This window comes from Mesoplodon mirus (genome assembly GCF_964341445.2).
Source record: "Mesoplodon mirus genome assembly, chromosome: 13".
Taxonomy (NCBI): domain Eukaryota; kingdom Metazoa; phylum Chordata; class Mammalia; order Artiodactyla; family Ziphiidae; genus Mesoplodon; species Mesoplodon mirus.
This window is the reverse complement of record NC_138989.1, coordinates 3,369,058-3,387,505: the sequence shown is the minus strand read 5'-3', so window position 1 is coordinate 3,387,505 and position 18,448 is coordinate 3,369,058. Positions and strand designations below refer to the sequence as shown.

At 47.9% G+C, this 18,448-nt stretch overlaps 1 protein-coding gene across 2 annotated transcripts in view; it reads left to right on the top strand.

Annotated features, from left to right (window-relative positions):
- Window positions 1–15,592, top strand: part of GLT1D1 (glycosyltransferase 1 domain containing 1) — a 94,026-nt gene extending 78,434 nt beyond the window's left edge. Inside the window, exon 12 of one of the 2 annotated variants that reach the window (XM_082640475.1) lies at window positions 13,632–15,592. In XM_082640475.1, the coding sequence (XP_082496601.1) occupies window positions 13,632–13,793 (162 nt within the window). In that variant the 3' untranslated portion in view covers window positions 13,794–15,592. Of the gene's footprint in view, window positions 1–3,994; window positions 4,172–13,631 lie in introns of those variants that run through there. The other variant, XM_082640476.1, reaches the window with a different exon arrangement.
- Window positions 15,593–18,448: the final 2,856 nt, after the last annotated feature.

Here is an 18,448-nt window from a genome sequence, read left to right as displayed (position 1 = left end):
TATTTATTTTATAGCTCAATTTCAGAACCCTCTAATTTCATCAGTGAGTGTCTGAATAGCCATCACTTATAAATGGCTGCATCGGGTCCAGGGCTAGAACGAGAGCGGTTTGGCCATCCTGACTTCATTTCACATTCCTTGTAAGGCATTCCTTTCAATATTTGCAAACAACTGTCCTATCTCTGACACGTCCAAGTTATTTCTGCCCGTTACCGGCTTCCTGGGAGTTATCAGACAGTTCCGCAGCACTCATACAGTTAAGGCGTGGGCTTATTTTGTTTCCAGCACTTTAATGTTACTTTTACAAAGGATGTTAAAAAAGAACAGAACGGTCTAGGGGGGAGCATCTGGGGGGAGGCTGCATTTTTTTAACACGTTTTGAAAAGTGTGCTCGACGCGGATGTCACACGTGACTTTGTTTTATAGTCACGAGCAGACTCGACCTAGCACGGAGTGGAAGCTGTTGCTTCAGAGCAGACATGCGTTTTCTGTACGTCAGTGGCCTTGGTTACTGTCATCTAGCTCAGGAGCACAGACGGAATCAGCCACTGGTTTGTTGCCAGTGTTTGCAAGGTTTATTGCAAGTGTGCATTCAAATAAGTATTCAAAGCTCCTTTTCACTTATTGAGAAGGGACTTCCATGCCAGGGTGTCAGCCTCATTAAGTTAATGTAGATAGATGCATAGACAGATAGATACATAGATCCATACATAGATAAGATAGATACAGACAGACAGACATGTCGAATGCAGAAAAATCATACTTTGGATTTTCAACAAAATGATGAATAAAAGTATTCAGCTGTGGTAGGAACAAAATAATCTCTATTTTAATACACCTCAGCCCTGGAAAACCTTAATTTAAGTGAAGCTTTCCAAACCTACTAAACATTGATTTTTTTTTTTTTTTTTTTTTGGTTACTGCGACAGTCCCATTCTTTTTCTTTTTAAGAAGAAAAGAGCTGAGCTATTTTATGGCTACATTTTATAGCTTCGAAATTAAAAGCCATTTGACATTTAATAGAAACTGTGAATCCGTTTTCTCTCTCAAGGACAGACTTTCGAAGTGTGGCCCAAACTAATTTCGCTGGGAGGTTGTTTGTTTTTTAGGCAACTATAAAAAAAGTCATAACTTTCGGAATAATGATGATGATGACAACTAACATTTATCGTGTGTATGTTATGTTCCGGTGTCTGGTCTTTGCCATCAGCATGGATTTACACTTTTATTAAGACTGTTTCATTTTAAATCTCTGACTTTTGATGGTCAATCAACAGTTTAATGTTTGGAAGAAGCAAGGCGTGTTGGAGACACATCAGCCTCCAAACTTTTGTTTGGGCAGAGCTGTGCTTGGGCCTTGAGTTTTCCCCCTTGAAATCTGAGTGATCCTGGACACGTTTCTTCTTCCTGCGCTCGTTCCTTGATCTGTAAGATGCAGATAATGATGCCCGTCTTTGGGGAATAGCAGAAAGCACGTGGGGTGGAGTGCCGTCCTTGGGCTCAGAGGAAAGCTGCGTGGACGCAGAGTTAATCATATTCACGGTGCGCCGCTGGGTGAAGTTGTTTGCTGCTGCTCGGGAGCTGTACAGTCTGCTGAGCTCTTAGGTTTAAGCAGTGGAATTAAGCTCACTACAGTGAGACGTTCTCCTTGTGAAATCTGGCCAGCGTCATGCAAAATATCATTGCTCTCTTTCTTCTTTTTATTTTTTACTTAAAACAATTTTTAACTTTTTAACCAAACATTTAGAGTTCTTAGATGTTACATACAACTGTGATGTGTAAGCCCCCAACCAGTCCCTCTGAAGTGTAAAAAAGCACAGATGCAGGCTCGTCCAGTGTTGGTTGGATTTCCATTTAAGCCCAAAGGAAACTCTGGGCAAACTCTGCGTGAACTAAAATGGAAGTCAGTCCAACATTTTTTTGCATGGATTTGTCCACAAGGTGACCATATTGTTCATTGTGAAAAAACAGGTACCTTTGAGAGTGAAAGGGTTGTTATTGATAATTATGCTGGGATGACGGCCATGAACCTGAACCAAATGATGCAGGTAAGGACCGTCTGCTTGAAGAGCTGGGATCAGATGCATAGCTGGTATTTGTTAGGGATCAAGGGTGAGTCCAGCCACGTAGGGGAGTCACAGTTTTCTAATAGCCACGTTGAAAGAAAATAAAAAGAAACAGATGGGGCCTCCCTGGTGGCGCAGTGGTTGAGAGTCCGCCTGCCGATGCAGGGGATACGGGTTCGTGCCCTGGTCTGGGAGGATCCCATATGCCGCGGAGCGGCTGGGCCCGTGAGCCATGGCCGCTGAGCCTGCGCGTCCGGAGCCTGTGCTCCGCAACGGGAGAGGCCACAACAGTGAGAGGCCCGCGTACAGCAAAAAAAAAAAAAAAAAAAAAAGAATGAAGAAACAGATGAAATTCATATCAATAATGTATTTTATTTAGCTTCATCTATCCAAACTTGCATCATCTCAACATGTAATCGATACAAACAATGTTTTTCCCCAGCCCACCTGCCCATAGAACTGACCGTTGGTTTCAGTGCAATATAAACAATTTTTAATGAGATCTTTACATTCTTTTTTTTTTTCGAGGCTCTGAAATCCTGCGTGTATTTTACCCACCAGCTCATCTCAGTCTGGAGATTCAATTTGTATCGAAATGCTTGGTTTGCATTGAGACTCCATACCATTTGCAGCTGAAAAAGTAGATTCACATGTCCAGGTTGTTGCAAGTATACTTGTAAAGCTTTGTAGTACCTGAATCAAGCACCAGTGTTAAAATTTCAGTTTAAGTCCATTCAAGTGGATAATTTAAAATGCAGTTCCCGGGCACACTGGCCACATTTCCAGAGCTCAGAGTGGGTGCTGGGCGGCACTGCTCCCCGGAAAGGGAGCGATGGGGCAGGTGGTCCCAGCCAGGCACCACTGTAGGGACCTTGCCCGTTTCTCTTACTAATCCTCACGGGAACCCCACACAGGTGTTACCGTGATGATCCCAGAGAGGGTGAGGCATTTACCTTCGAAGCTCAGCGGGAGATGACGGGGCCGGGACTCGAGGTCTCAGCCTGATGGGTGCTCGGCCACCCCTGAGAGCGTCTGCACGATTCCTCGTGTGGCTGTCTCTCCCTCTGTCTCTGTCTCTCCTTCTTTCTCTGTCTCTGTTTTTCCCTCTATCTCTGTATGTCTCTGTCTCTACCTTTGTCTCTGTCTCTCACTCTGACTCTCCCTCTCTCTGTCTTTGCATCTCTCTCTCCTTCTTTCTCTGTCTCTGGCTCTGCCTGTGTCTCTGGCTCTCGCCCAGTTTTCTGTGCCTGTCTCTCCTCCTCTCTGTGTCTCTCTTTCTCCCATCTCCGTCTTTCCTTCTTTCTTTTTTTTTTCCCTTCTTTCTTGATCTCCATCTGTTTCTGTCTTTCCCTCTATTTCTTTCTCTCGCCCTCTATCTGTGTCTCTCTCGGTGTCTGTGTCTCTCCCTCTGTCTCTGTCTCTGTCTCCCTCACCATCTCTCTCTTTCTCCCTCCCTCCCCTCCTCTGTTGCCTGGGCAGAGAGGGGACACTTTTCCATGGGACCGTCCTCTAAAAGGATCCTGCTCACCATTTTGTCCGACTTCTTGGGGAGAACGGACCTCTTTCTAAGGCCCAGTCCTGCTTCACTTCTCTGCCTGTGGCTGGTCCCTGGGGTCAGAATGACCCAGAGGGCTGGAGGTGGTGGGGGGAGGGGGACGCCTCGGGTGGGCACAGCGCTGAGCGGTGCTGCACAGAGTCGGGCTTGGCCAGGTGAGGAGGACGAGGATGGAGCCACCAGGTGAGGCTCGCCGCTCAGGAAAGGCCAGGCCAGGCCGGGATCCAATGAGGGATGGAGCACAGGGCCCTTCCCGGCTCTGGTCCAGGCTTTTGCATTCCCGGCCGGCAGGCAAAGTCTGACATTCTCTTAAAATAGGAGGACGGGAGGACCGTTTTTCTTCTGCTTGTGGACTCTCCACCCGCCTTTACAGGGCAGGAGGCTGCATCTCGGACCTGACCTTCTGGCCTGACCTCTGCTGGCCGCCCGTGTCTCGCAGGCGACGTGTGCGACTCTCAGACCCGCCGGCTGTGCACACCTGCTCTGCATGTGAACAAGCACCTTGCGGTTTGGAGGCTTTTTTTTGAAAGTGAGAACTTTTAGCTACTTTATTAAATATATTCAGTTTCAAGGCTCTGACTGTCCATAATTGCCATGATGCAAAACATGTGTTCACGTGTAAAAAATACCCCTTCAACGTGCTGTAAGAGGAATAACTGTGTTTTACAATCTATGCGGCATGAAATAGAATTTGATATTTAGAAAACCAGCTAATTGTAGTTTGGGGGCTTGCGATTAGGAGAGCGGCCTGCCTGACCCCGCCTGACCACACCAAAGGGACCCTTGGCCCCAGCGCCGCCGGCCGATGCCCCGCCCACCGCCCTGTGAGTTTGTCCCTCTTCCCGGGGGCCTGGGGACGAGATGTCGGGACAGCAAATGCAGTGCCCAGCCCGCTCCAGGGGTCAGCCCTGTAGGTGCATTTGCAGTTGATCCTGAAATCCAGAGTGAGGAGATGATGGTGACTTCTTGGCACTGGCAGAATTCAGGAGAGTGGCCTGTGCAGGACCCTCGGGGGCTGCGGCTGCCGGGGTGATGCTGTAGGAGAAGGCGCGGGACCCCGGCAGCCGGCTCAGGCCCCTCCCCGCGGCCCCCCCCCCACCAGTGCAGCGTGTGCGCACACGAGCAGCCCCGCACCGCTGTCCTGGGCTCTGTATCTACGTGCTGCTTCCATCCGTCCCCGCCTCTCAGGGCCTCTGTCCCCAGAACACTGCTGTATCCAGACCCTTACACCCTCCCCCGTTCCAAGGCACTCCTGGGTCTTGTCTGGACGGTTAGAATGGCTTCTCCGCTCCATCCCGCGCACCCTCCTCCTAGCAGCCAGAGGGACCTTTATAAAATGCAGGTGCCGTCCCATCCACCCGCGGTGCAAAACCCCTCTGTGACTTCCTGTGGCCGTAGAGAAAAGGCACCTCTTCCGGGGCTCCACGCCTCTCTTCCTCTGCTCCCTGCCCACCCCTGGTTTTTCCCGCAGCCGGGCCGCCGGGAGCATCCTTCCCCCTCGGCTTCACTGTCTCTTTCTTGAGAGGCTTTCCCCGTCACCCTCCCCCATCTTCTCCATCCCCCCCCCGCCCCCACGCCCTGTGCTTTTCCTTCGTAACCCTCTGCGCAGTTCACACGCGCGCCCTTGCTTTTATCGTACATGACCTCCCCGCCCAAATGAATGAATGCCCCCCGGGTTGGTGGTCATGCTGGCTTATTCACGTGGCCCCTCGTGGTGGTCCTGGCACAAAATAGGTGCTCCGCAACTATCGGGAGAGGTACTTACCCCAGGGCATTAAAGGGATAATCTTTCTTGGGTAGTAACCAAACACCTTTGGTTATTTTAGTTTGATGTGAATCTACACCGCATGCCACCCAGGTGTAGTTGAGCTGCTTTCTTTTCCTGTTTTCTTTGCAAAGTAGCAGAGGATAGCCTCGGCCCCTGAACTCTGCCCGGACTCCCTCCCTGGATGGTTCTACTCCACGGCCTCACTGAAGTCAGCGTTCCTTGGGTGACACTGCCAGTTGGTGTCATGCTCAGCCATCTCCCCCGAGTACGACCAGGATGGCTTAATTGCAGATTTCCTTGCACATTTCTTCTGGGTTTTGCTCTTTGCCTCTGACTTTCTGCCGCTGGCAACGTGCCCACCGGAGCCATCTCCCGGGTCCACCTCTTCTCTTCCAAGCCTTTCCTCACTTTCTTCCCTCTCCTTCCTGACATCCTCCTCTTCCCTGCCTCTGAACCAGCCAGGGGAGCATGAGCAATTTTCTGCCAGCTCGTGTATTGAAATGACGCTCTGGTCGGAATCTGGGAAGCAAGAGAGTGGGAAACACAGAGAATATTCACTATCCTTGCTTTTAGTTTAACCAGTAGTTCCCAGATCTCATGGATCTGTGCGGTAGCTTTGCTCCATCCTCCCGTGAAGCAGCCAGGCCTGGTGTAAAAGGACCTCAACTCTGGGGCTGCACTGAGTTTAATTCCCATTTCTGCCAGTTACTGCTGTGCTACCTCGGGCAGGCTCCTGGACCTCTCTGTGTCCCCGTTTGTGTCTCTGTGAAAAGAGTCACAGTCATAGCACAGAGTCCTCGTCCCTTTTCTGCAATTCCAAAATCCAAAAAGCACTTGAAAAACAGTTTTATTTTTAGTAAGTTGGGTGCCACAACTCAGTTGGCAGCAGACTCATATCTGAGCTGATGGGAAGTTATTCCTGGCTTTGTTTATCCTGCTTGGTGGGACGATTCTTAAGTTTGATTTGGAAGTTCCGGTGTGTTGTTTATGGGTCGCTGCGTTGGACCCCTGGAGGGTGTATGTTACTAAAAGGGCACGTAGACCATTTTATTAAAAACCCCAAATCCTGGATTCTGAAACATGACTGGTTGTTACCTGGGTATAAGCTCTTGCTAACTGTTGACTGTTGTTATAAATTCTGACCAGTTCTGGCTCCTGTGGGAGGCTCTTGACCAGAGACCAGGTGTCACCGTTGAGAAGGTAGAGGACAGGTTGGCACCTCACCGAGGCTTTCTGCTTGACTCAGCCAGGCACAGAAGAGAATTGAAAGGCGGTTCGCTTTCTCACCAAGTGGTCCACGGTCGTCCGCTACCGCAGCCTCTCACGGGCCACCCGAGAACAGTGGTCTAGATCACAGACCAGAGCCTCCAGGGCTCTGCCCGTCACTCCTGAGTATCGCTGGGTTTGGGACCTAGCTGTGAGCGGGCTTGTTAGACGCAAGCGCAGGAATTGTCCTGTTAAAGGGCCTGAGCTTGCAGTGTGAGTGAACAGGACACATAGCCGGACTCTGCAGCCGCCAGTCTCGGAAGGGACGGGTGAGAAAGAGCCAGATCAGACTCCCAGCCGCTGCCATTCAGCGGCCACGGGTCGTGGTCAGGGGCCCGAGCCCCTGCCACCTTCTCTGGCTCTGCATCGGGCGGGCGGTGTGGACGGGGATGATCTACTGGGAAATTGCTTCTACACCTACCCAGGTCGGCTTCTGCTTCAACATCTGCCAAAGATTCTCACAGCTGTTGTTGATATTCGTTTTAAAGTCAGCCGCTCTCTCTAACCATTACGTTGTCGTGTGAACAAGCAGCCCTCCCCAAACTCAGTTATCGCTGCTGCAAGTTTAAAAGATAGGCTGACCATGGAGAACAGTATGGAGGTTCCTTGAAAAACTGAAAATAGAGTTGCCATACGATCCAGCAGTCCCACCCCTGGGCGTATATCCAGACAAAACGATAATTTGAAAAGATACCTGCACCCAATGTTCATAGCAGCACTATTTACAATAGCCAGGACATGGAAACAGCCTAAATGTCCATCGACAGATGAAGGGATAAAGAAGACGTGGGGCTTCCCTGGTGGCGCAGTGGTTGAGAGTCCGCCTGCCGATGCAGCGGACACGGGTTCGTGCCCCAGTCTGGGAGGATCCCACATGCCGCGGAGCGGCTGGGCCCGTGAGACATGGCTGCTGAGCCTGCGTGTCCGGAGCCTGTGCTCCGCAACGGGAGAGGCCACAACAGTGAGAGGCCCGCGTACCGCAAAAAAAAAAAAAAAAAAAAAAAAAAAAAAAAGAAGATGTGTTATGTATGTGTGTATATATATATATATATAATATATATATATATATACACACATACACACACACAGTGGAATATTACTCAGCCATAAAAACGAATAAAATAATGCCATTTGCAGCAACATGGATGGACCTAGGGATGATCATACTAAGTGAAATCAGACAGAGAAAGACAAATATCATATGATGTCGCTTATATGTGGAATCTAAAATACGACACAAAGAAACTTACTTACAAAACAGAAACAGACTCACAGACATAGAAAACCAACTTATGGTTACCAGAGGGGAAGTGGGGGCATAATTAGGAGTTTGGGATTAACAGATATACACCACTATGTACAAAATAGACAAACAACAAGGTCTTGCTGTATAACACAGGAAACTATATTCAATATCTTGAAATAAACCACAGTGGAAAAGAGTATATATATATATGAATCACTTTGCTGTACACCTGAAACTAACACAACATTGTAAATCAACTATAATTCAATTTAAAAAAAAAAAAAGACTGGGAATTCCCTGACGGTCCAGTGGTTAGGACTCCATGCTGTCACTGTCGAGGGCCTGGGTTCGATTCCCTGGTCAGGGAACTAAAATCCCACAAGCCATGCGGTGTGGTCAAAAAAAAAAATAGACTGAAGGTTTATGCTGAATAATTCCAAGGCTATTTGCACGTTCTTACAAGTGGTCCCCACTTTACCCAACGGCAGGAGTCATCGAGAGAACGGCTAACGGAATTATTATGTGGCCATGTGTCCGTATACATCATTGTGAACTATGGCATTTGGATAAAGCTTAACACTAGACCAGCGAATGCTGTTTTGTGTAAGAAAAACAAGACAGATGCATGCACGTCACTTCTAGATGGATCTTGAAGTGTGATTCTCGCAACTTACAGTTGTCAATGAGATGAATCTAATCGTTTTTTTTAATATATAAATTTATTTATTTATTTATTTTTGGCTGTGTTGGGTCTTCGTTGCTGCGTGCAGGCTTTCTCTAGTTGCGGTGAGCAGGGGCTGCTCTTCGTCACGGTGCCCGGGCACCGTTGCAGTGGATTCTCTTGTTGTGGAGCATGGGCTCTAGGCATGCGGGCTTCAGTAGTTGTGGCTTGTGGACTCTAGAGCGCAGGCTCAGTAGTTGTGGTGCATGGGCTTAGTTGTTCCACGGCACGTGGGATCTTCCCGGACCAGGGATCGGACCCGTGTCCCCGGCACTGGCAGGCGGATTCTTAACCACTGCACCACCAGGGAAGTCCAAGATGAAACTATTCTGTGGCCAAATAACTTGTGTAAAATAGGGTAGACACAGTTGTCCGTCTTATTCTCGTGTTTTTCATAGTCTGAGTCTCCAGAATCACCTGGGGGGGAACTGTTAGAAAATACGCATGTGTTATGGACTGAATGTTTGTGCCTCCATGCACTCACCCCCAAATTCACATGTTGAAATTCGAACCTCTCCTGTGATGGCGTTAGGAAGCGGGGCCTCCGAGAGTCCATTAGGCCATGGAGGTGGAGCCCTCACGAATGGCATTAGAGCCCTAATATAAGGGACCCCACAAAGATCCCTTGTTCCTTCTGCCTTGTGGGATTACAGTGAAAAGACGACCGTCTCTGAACCAGGAAGCAGGTCCTCACCAGACACCGAATCTTCCAGCGCCTTGATCTTGGACTTGCAACGTCCAGAACTGTCTGCTGTTTATAAGCCACCCCCTGTCTGTGGTATTTTGTTATAGCAGCTCAGACAGGCTAAGACACCACTCCTGGACCTTGCCCCTGACCTACCCAATCAGAATCTTAAAGCGAAGTTTGAGGACCAGAGGCACAGACTAAACCTTAATGAACTCCAGGGTTCCGAGGAAAACCACCATCCGCGATCGAAACGACAGCACATCTGTCAGTCTTCAGAAACCCCCTTGTCAGCATCTCCCATCAGTGAGCTGTTGTATTCGAAGCATCTGGAGAAGCAGCTTCGGGGTTGTCTAATTGAACATACCTTCCGAGCCTGAAATCCAGAGTTTTTATGCAATTGACTTTCCCTTCTCCTGGAAGAACACATATGTATCCCTTACAGAAGGTGGTCGGAACGCAATGCTCTTTCAAACCATCCCATGTTCAGTCTGCCAGCTCCCGTGTTCTCTCTGCATGAGGTGTTTGTTTCTCGTTGAGGGGCTCCCCTCTGCCCCGTGGCTTTCAGCTGACACGGTTATGAGAAGGATCCCAACAGGGGTCTAAATATCCATCCTGTAAAACTGACACTGCTTCTCACGCCCTGGATCTGGCTGGTACCTCAGGGCGACAAGGCAGGTCAAAAGGATTTAGTGAGAAAATAATTTTTAATTGAAATATAGTTGATTTAAAATATTATATTAGTCTCAGGTATACAGCATAGTGATTCAATATTTTTATACATTATACTCTATTTAAAATTACTGTAAAATATTGGCTGTATTTCCTGTGCTGTATAATATATCCTCGTAACTTATTTATTTTATACATAATAGTTTGTACCTGTTTGTACTTATACCCCTATTTTGCCCCTCCCTCCTCCCCTCTCCCCACTGGTAACCGCTACTTTGGTCTCTGTAGCCGTAAGTCTCTTTCTGTTTTGTTATATTCATTCCTTTGTTGTATTTTTTAGATTCCACCTATAAGTGATACAGTATTTGCCTCTCTCTCTCTGCCTGACGTACTTCTCAGTGAGTTTTCTCCACCAGCAGGGACTACTCAGTAAGGAAGAAAACTCTGAAAACAGTCAACTGCTAATTGAATAATTACGAAAACAAACCATGGTGTTTTACATGATTTTTTTTTTTTTTTTTTTTTTGCGGTACGCGGGCCTCTCACTGTTGTGGCCTCTCCCGTTGCAGAGCACAGGCTCCGGACGATCGGGCTCAGTGGCCATGGCTCACGGGCCCAGCCGCTCCTCGGCATGTGGGATCCTCCCGGACCGGGGCACGAACCCGCGTCCCCTGCATCGGCAGGCGGACTCTCAACCACTGCGCCACCAGGGAAGCCCGATTTTTTTTTTTTAACTTTAGAAATCTGTAACCTAAGCCAGTGTTTGCATACCTGTGGTCCTGGGGTGGGTCTGGTCTGCACACCTGTTTTGTTTAGTTTGCTGTTTACTTAAAATTCTGAATTAGTTGTTGGTATTTAGCATGGAGTGCTTTTACATAAATATGCCGAATTTCGACTTCTCTTGAAAAACACAGCAAACGTGGGAACAAGTGGAGGCCCCTGCTCACTGAGGCAGCCGGGGTTCAGCACTGCGGGCCTTCCCCACCGGGAGCTGGCGGGCACTTGAGTTTCCAACTCTGATCTAGAGCAGTGCCTACATCTGTTTTTGAACTCTCTTAAGATGTGGAATCCCAGTACTTGGTTTCTATTTTCTTTTTTTTTAGTGTGTGTACCCTTTAATGCCTCATAACTTATTATCATGAATAATTTTCAAGAATAGATCATTACATCACATAAATGATTAATTCTCCCCTCCCCCGGTCAAGACTTGGTGGTCAGATATGATGGGTGTTCTGGCGCGTTCTGCAGCTGACAGTTATAGAAAACTTTTTGGGCTTTGTTTGGGATGATGATGAATTGGCATTTGTACTTGTTTCCTGGAAGTTTTGCTACAGCTCTTATGACATGGTCCTTTGGTCCATTGGATGAGTGTCTGGTCAGTGGTACAGGTGGTTGCTGGGCATCTCAGTCCAAGTGGTCATTCATCCTCCAGCAGGTTACCTCAGGCTCCTTTATGGGGTGGCCTCAGGCTCCAAGAGGGCGAGAGTGGGAGCTGTTAGACCTTTTGGAGCTTTGCTTGGAAGTCAAACTACATCACTTCTGACCTATTCTGTTGGTCAAAGCAAATTCCAGAGCCAGCCCAGATTCAGGAGATGGGGAAACAGACCTCCTTCCCCCTTTATTGGAGGAGTGGGTGAGCCCTATTTCAAAGAGACGTTCATGCAAGGATGGGGGACTGCGGCCACCATCTTGCACACGGTAAATGACAGTCTGTATCAACGGGCTTTTCTCATTGTCCGCACGCGTGTGTTCAGAGTATTGACTTAGTTGTCGTGGAGAAGCTGTTTTAGCCCAGAAGAAAATATTCCCAGGGCCTCAGGGAGTGACTATTACAATTCAAGAGTGAGATTTTTCTTTTCTTCTCTTTCTTTTCTTTCAGCCCCCCAGCCAGGGCTTTATGCCAACGGCCAAGGTGTTTCCCACTCCTTACCCAACTCTCTCTTGCTTTGTTTAAGTCAGTGTTTTCTGTTCAATCTTCCATGCAGAGAGGGAAAAAAAAAGTGCGCTTTATCACATCCTATTCCTAGAAACTCTCATTCAGGATTCCATTATAAAACAGTCATATATTCTATAGAAATCATAAGCAGGGGGTTGGGTTTTAGCCAAAGTGTCTGCATCAGATAAATCAAAGATATGACCAGCATCATAAAATAATGTACCAAAGCTATAAGCCTCTCAAATAATTTAAATAAGAACGTTGTTCTCCTATGAGATGGAAATAAATGTTACATTTTTATTATAAAAAGAACACCAATTTACCATAAAGTGTATATATACTACATAAAAATATAATTCCACTCCATCGTAAATATTGCTCTTTATATTGCTAGCTATAAAAATCATCCAACGTTTAATTAACGATAATTTTGAGAATACGTGGACGTTTCTTGTAAACGGCAAAGCACTGTGTATTAATCTTAGGCACTGTTGACTTATTGGAATTTACACGGGTTGGGGACTCACAATAATAATGATAGCTAAGTCTGGGCTAGGCGCTGCCCTGAGTTCTTTGTATTCACTCCTTGAATCCTGTCAACACGCTATAAAGCAGGTACTGTAATTATTCCTAATTTAAATATGAAGAAACCGAGGCTCAGAGAGGTTACGAAACACACCCAGCATCACTCCCGTGAAGGGTAGGGTGTGAATTTAAATGCAGGTCTCCTGGCTGGTGAGCCCTGCTTTGACTTAGGTGCAAATATAATAAATAATGTGTGTGCCCCTCCCCCCTCTGAATACTCTTTAGCAATCAAAAGAATTCTAGTTCTTTCTAATTATGAAGGGCTTTGATATTAAAAAGTGGCTAATTTTTCATTGCATCAGCGTCTGCAAGCATCAGTGAACATAGAGCAAAGCACTCTTCCTCCCTCTGAAACAACAGAAGGAAAGTGTAGAAAATCGAACCGGTTAAATCCCCTCTCCCCTCCTTCACCCGTGGAGTGAGTGAAGGAATCTGGGCGTGGAGTCTGGGGAGTCTGGGGCAGGGCAGGGCTTACCCATCCAGTGCCCACTGCCCCTTTGGAGATGATCACTGTGGGGCTCAGAGAGGTTAACTAGCTTGCCCAAAGCCACACAGCTAAGTTATGTGTTGAAGAAGGATTTGAACCCAGATCTGAACCAGTGGAAGCCTGGTCCTTTCCACTCCACCAGGTGATGTTCACGATTTGAAGACACACTCCGTGCCCGGGCAAGATGAAAGGATCAACACAGTGGGAAACAAACGTGGCAGGGGTAGTGTTGTCTAGAATATAGGAGCTCAGATTCTGGAGTAAGACCTGACTTCATATCTCAGCTGATACAAAGGAGGGAAGGAACTGTGGATCTAAGTGTGGAGTCACTGTAAGGACTCAGTTACTGTGAGAAACAGCAGCTTTGAGCAATCTAGGGAAGAAAGATGGGGAAGCATAATCGATGACTACAGTATTTTTCCATGATGTTCACCCTCGCACGTGTGTGTGTGTGTGTGTAATTTCTTACTCAGTCCCAATGTTTGCGTTAACGCACATCCTTCCAGAAGGTCCTTTTCTCCAGAACACGGTAGGCAGGCAAAGGACAGACCAGGAGCAAAGGCAGACGCGGGCTTTGGGGTGCGTTTGCAACCCCCCTTCACCAGTTACTTACCTCTCTTTCTCCTCCACCTCATTCTTTGCAGGAGTTTGTTCGGCTGGCAAAGAGACTGGGGGGCGATCCGGCACTAGAAAAACAACTCGTGGCCAACGGAAGGGAGTATGTGAGAATGTATCACTCGTGGCAGGTGGAGAGAAACACCTATGGGCACCTGGTCAGGATGCTAGAGGGAAGCAGTGAGGACTAAGGGCGTGCCCGGTGCTGTGAGATGCTCAGCCCTGGGCAGACACCCAGGGACAGGGCTCTGGGCAGAGGGGCCATCCAGTCGAAATCAAGCCGGGTGCATTGGAACCGTAGATTTATTTGTCATAAGACGATTCATCCAGAACCTGTCTGTGCTTCCAGGTAACAGCCCAGATGTGTTTCCTGATCAGTCCTCATGGAGATGCATTACTAATTGGGGCAGGGTAACTGGTTTTAAGGGGCATCAGGGAGAGAGTTTGATCAGCTGCTTTAGGACTTCTAGGGACAGTAAGGGCTTATTTGTAAGCCATCACAGGGAAGGGTAGGCCTCTCTCCCCTGTCTTCTGATGACCTGTAACCCATCACTGTCTGTTCAAAGAGCAAAAGCAAAAATCAGACGTGTTGGCTGAGAGGGGTACAGGCAGTGATTATAATGTGGTACAGACCCTGAAGCCAATCTGGGGCCCCAACAGATGTGCAGCTGGGCTCCCAGGCTCTGCAGGTTTCCGTCTCTAAACACTGGAAACATTGCTGTGCATGAGTTGACCTAATCAATCATGTAACTGAGAGAGCGGGGAGTGCTCTAAATAAGCAGGCCGACCCCTGCCCCGCCATAGGCTCCACCCACCTCCTGGTTGAATTTGGGTTGAAAACCAGTTGGCACGAAGCCCATTATCGCCCATGGCCTGGAAAATACTGGAGCCTGGTTCTTTGGGTTCAGTGTCAGGGACCCAGCATCAGGGACCCAAGGATGAGTATCAGTCTAGTGACCAGCCTCCAGCCCATCGCAGGACCGGCACTCGGGTCCCCTGACCTTATCCAACACGGGACGAGTTTAACCAAGTGTCGTCGTCACTGTAAGGACGTCCCGGCTGCACCGGTGCTGCATCCCCCAAACCCTGTGCTTGTTTTCCTTGGTGGCGGGTATGTGCCTCTGCTGGATCCTGAAATCCCTGCTTTCTCACGGACGTTCCATGTCAACAACTGGGGGCGAAATGCTCCGTTTCTCGTGGGAGGTGAGGAAACAACCTGGTCCAGAAGGAGGAGATGAAGGCGGCTCCAAGCCCGTCACAGGAAGCGTTTCCTTAGTGTTTGTTCCAGTACCTGCAGGCCCTGGAGTGGGGAGGAGGGATCCACATCATATTTGCCTCAGACTTCACAACATCTTGGACTCTTTTCTTTCCAACCGTCCTATTTTTGTGAACGACCAAACCTACATCTTGTTTTTAAAAGAGTCAGACTCAGACCGAACGTCTTAAACTCTAATGACTTGGGGGTAAGAACAGCACATTTATGGATTCCGTACCGTGTCACTTCCTGTGTCGCTCTACGCCTCAATCTCAGAACAGGATCCTTTCCCAAAGGCAGTTACCTGGACCCCGAAGAGGCCCCTCGCACCCAGGATTTGCTGTCCTGCTCACAACACCCCTCATGATCCCCCCTTTTTTGTCATCTGAGGGTCACTAGGGTCGGGGCTCCCCTGTGGCCATAGCGAAGAGAGGGAGGGAGAAACAGAGTCCAAACTCCAGGTGGACAGCGCCGTCTGAGTCTGGAATCAGCGATGCCAGCCTAAGAAAAGGCCGCACGTTGCCCCGGGTACCAACCAGTGATGCTGCTGCTGATAAAACGCTGGTGGTCGGGAAGCTCCGCTCGCGTCCTGGTTGAATGACACGGTAGGTGCTTCGCTCCAGTGAGCCTCAGCTTCGTTCCTTTGTGTCTGTATAGAAACACTCCCACATGGTGCATGCCCTCTGGGGAAGGGCATGTTGTTTTTAAATGAATAAAGTGTCACCATCCGCTCTAGAGAAAGAGCCCCAGTGTGTTTCTTGTGTGAGATTTGTCCCGCAAGAAACAGACCCTCCACACCCTCCAGTCCCCGCACTTTAAAAGAAGATACACCGGAGCATCTCATTAAGAGGGGTTTAAAATGCAATTGCTGGGCTTCCCTGGTGGCGCAGTGGTTGAGAGTCCGCCTGCCGATGCAGGGGACACGGGTTCGTGCCCCGGTCCGGGAAGATCCCACATGCCGTGGAGCGGCTGGGCCCGTGGGCCATGGCCGCTGAGCCTGCACGTCCGGAGCCTGTGCTCCGCAACGGGAGAGGCCACAACAGTGAGAGGCCTGTGTACCACAAAATAAATAAATAAATAAATAAATAAAATGCAATTGCTATTTTAATACCAAAGTATAGACGTAAAAAAAAAAATGCTTTTCTATAAATGTTCTAGACGCTCTCAGTTTCATACTCAGTTAACTTTATGTTTAAACATTTTGTGTATAGTTTCCAATTTGCTGATGTACAGTTGCGGAGGACTCAAACAACCCATTTCCAGACAGAACTAAGATACTATAACCTTCACACGTGGAGGGAAAATGCATTGAATATAGCATGGTGTTATCTAGCAAAGAGGCACCGTTCACACCTGGCTTACAGCTTCTGCCGGAAGAACCCACCTCCCCCTTTTCCCACACTCTCACAGCGAAGTTAAATACAACAGCATCGTTTTGATCTGAAAGGTTTATCCAGTATCTTCAGGTTTTCAAAAGCAGGCTCTCCGTGCACATGGGAATGGGCGGTCCAGCCTGATGCCGGTGCAGCCGGCAGACCTAGAATGTGCTGCTAGCTGGTCTCACCATCAGTTGCGGATGGGATGTGGAAATCGTGTGCACCCTCAGCCGGCACTGTGGCTTCAAGGCTTCATTGCACTTCTGTGTCATCCCCAGTAACAATAGTTAGCACAGCTGCGTAAACTGTTCCCTTGAAGCTGCCTGGTACTTGACCTTGCAGTTCGTTTACTGCAGCCCTTATGAGATGCTGAAAGCTAGCTCTTGTCTTCTTCCTCCTTCCCTCCCTTTTTCACTTGGCTCTCCCCATGCCCCAGCCTCCCTTCCCCTTTCTGACCCCATCTCCCCTTGGAGAGTCTGGGGACTGATGTGGAATGACACACAAGAAGTACCCCCCACCCAGAGCCAACCCTCACCAGGGAGGCCACTTAGTAAAGCAGCAGTTCCCAGCCTCGGCTTTTAAAACTCCCAATGCTCGGGCTGCATCTCAGACCAATTACATTAGAGTCTTGGGGTCGGAGGTACCCAGACCTAAAGCTTCCCTGATCCGACGGGCAGCCACCATGCACCACTACTGACTGGAAACCCCCCTCTTGAATACGGACCAGAATTTCATAGAAGAGAAGGACCATCAAAGAAAAAGTTGGATTGTGACTCTGTATCCAGGAATGAATCCCAGCATTAAGAAAATAGGTTACATTGGTCTCATGTTTACTAAGATTTATTTCTGCAGGTAGAATTGAAACTCGAAGCGCAGGGCCAAGAAATACTTCGCACCAACAAGTAAACAAAACCATCCACGGGGATTTCATTAATATTCCCCAGACCTTCTCTTCATCCTTTGATGCTGAAGTTTTCTTTTGCAGCGTCTGCCCTGTCATCATCCTTACGGTCACTCGTTACCTGGTTCCGTCCTGCCAGAGCCTCATTTGCCTGGGTTTCAAATAATTCTCCAAAATCCTTTTCATCAATTTCAGGAAAATCCTGCATTTTCTGCAAGGTTTGCGATTTTACTTTTTACTTGACTTACATTGTGTTGGCACTTAAACGCTTTGAACATGGAGCAGTCATTATGAGGGGCCAACTCAACATTGGATGGGAGGGTATTAATTAGCATTAACACTTGGGTACAGCTGACAGAAAATCCAAAAGAACGGTGGCTGAAGCAGAAGATGAATACATCTTCTGCTGTCAAGTAAAGAGATTAACAAAGCACAGGTGGTGTTTCCCGGGGTCAGGGACTCAGACCCCTCCATCCTCAGTATGTGGCCATCTCTACCTCTTGGTGTAAGGTGGCTGGCTACCCAAGCTCCACCACCATACCTGAATTCCAGACTGATGCAAGGTGGGAGCAAAGATTTATTTCCTCCCTTTCAGGACAGTTCCTGTTTCTGAGTACATACCATGCCCACACCCAGTTGCAAGGGAAGCTTAGGATTGCAGGCTTTTCTCTCAGCAGCCATGTGCCTAGTTAAAAAACAAGGGTCTGTTAATAAAAGAGAAGGGGATGAAAGACCAAAGCAGAACATCCTAGAACTATGGGACAGTTTCAAAAAGTACAGTGTGCATAATGAGAACACCAGAAGGAAAAGAGAGAAGGAAGCAGAAAAAATATTTGAAAACAGTAATGACTGAGAGTTCTCAAGATCAATGTCAGACACCAAACCACAGATTCAGGAAACTCAAAGATCACCAAGCAGGGTAAATGCCAGAAAAATATACACCTAGGGTTATCATATTCAAACTACAGAAGGTCAAAGATAAAATTTCTGAAAGAAGTCAGAGGTAACAAAACCCACCTCACTTAAAGAGGAAAAAATATAAGGATTATATCTGACTTCTGTTATGGAACCATGCAAACAAGATGAGATTAGAGCGAAATATATAAAGTATAAAAAAAAAAGAGAGAGAGAAGGGGAGAATGCCTATTTGGAACAGCTTGCAGTGCAGTAGCCACTGTGAAAAACTGTTTTTAGATTGTGTAGTCGTTACAGCCATTCTACCTTTTAGTAATCACTGAAGACCTTTTAATGCCAAGAAAAGTGCCTTCCACAAGGTTTTCATTAAGCCTTGAAGGCCATCCCAACACAGCCCAC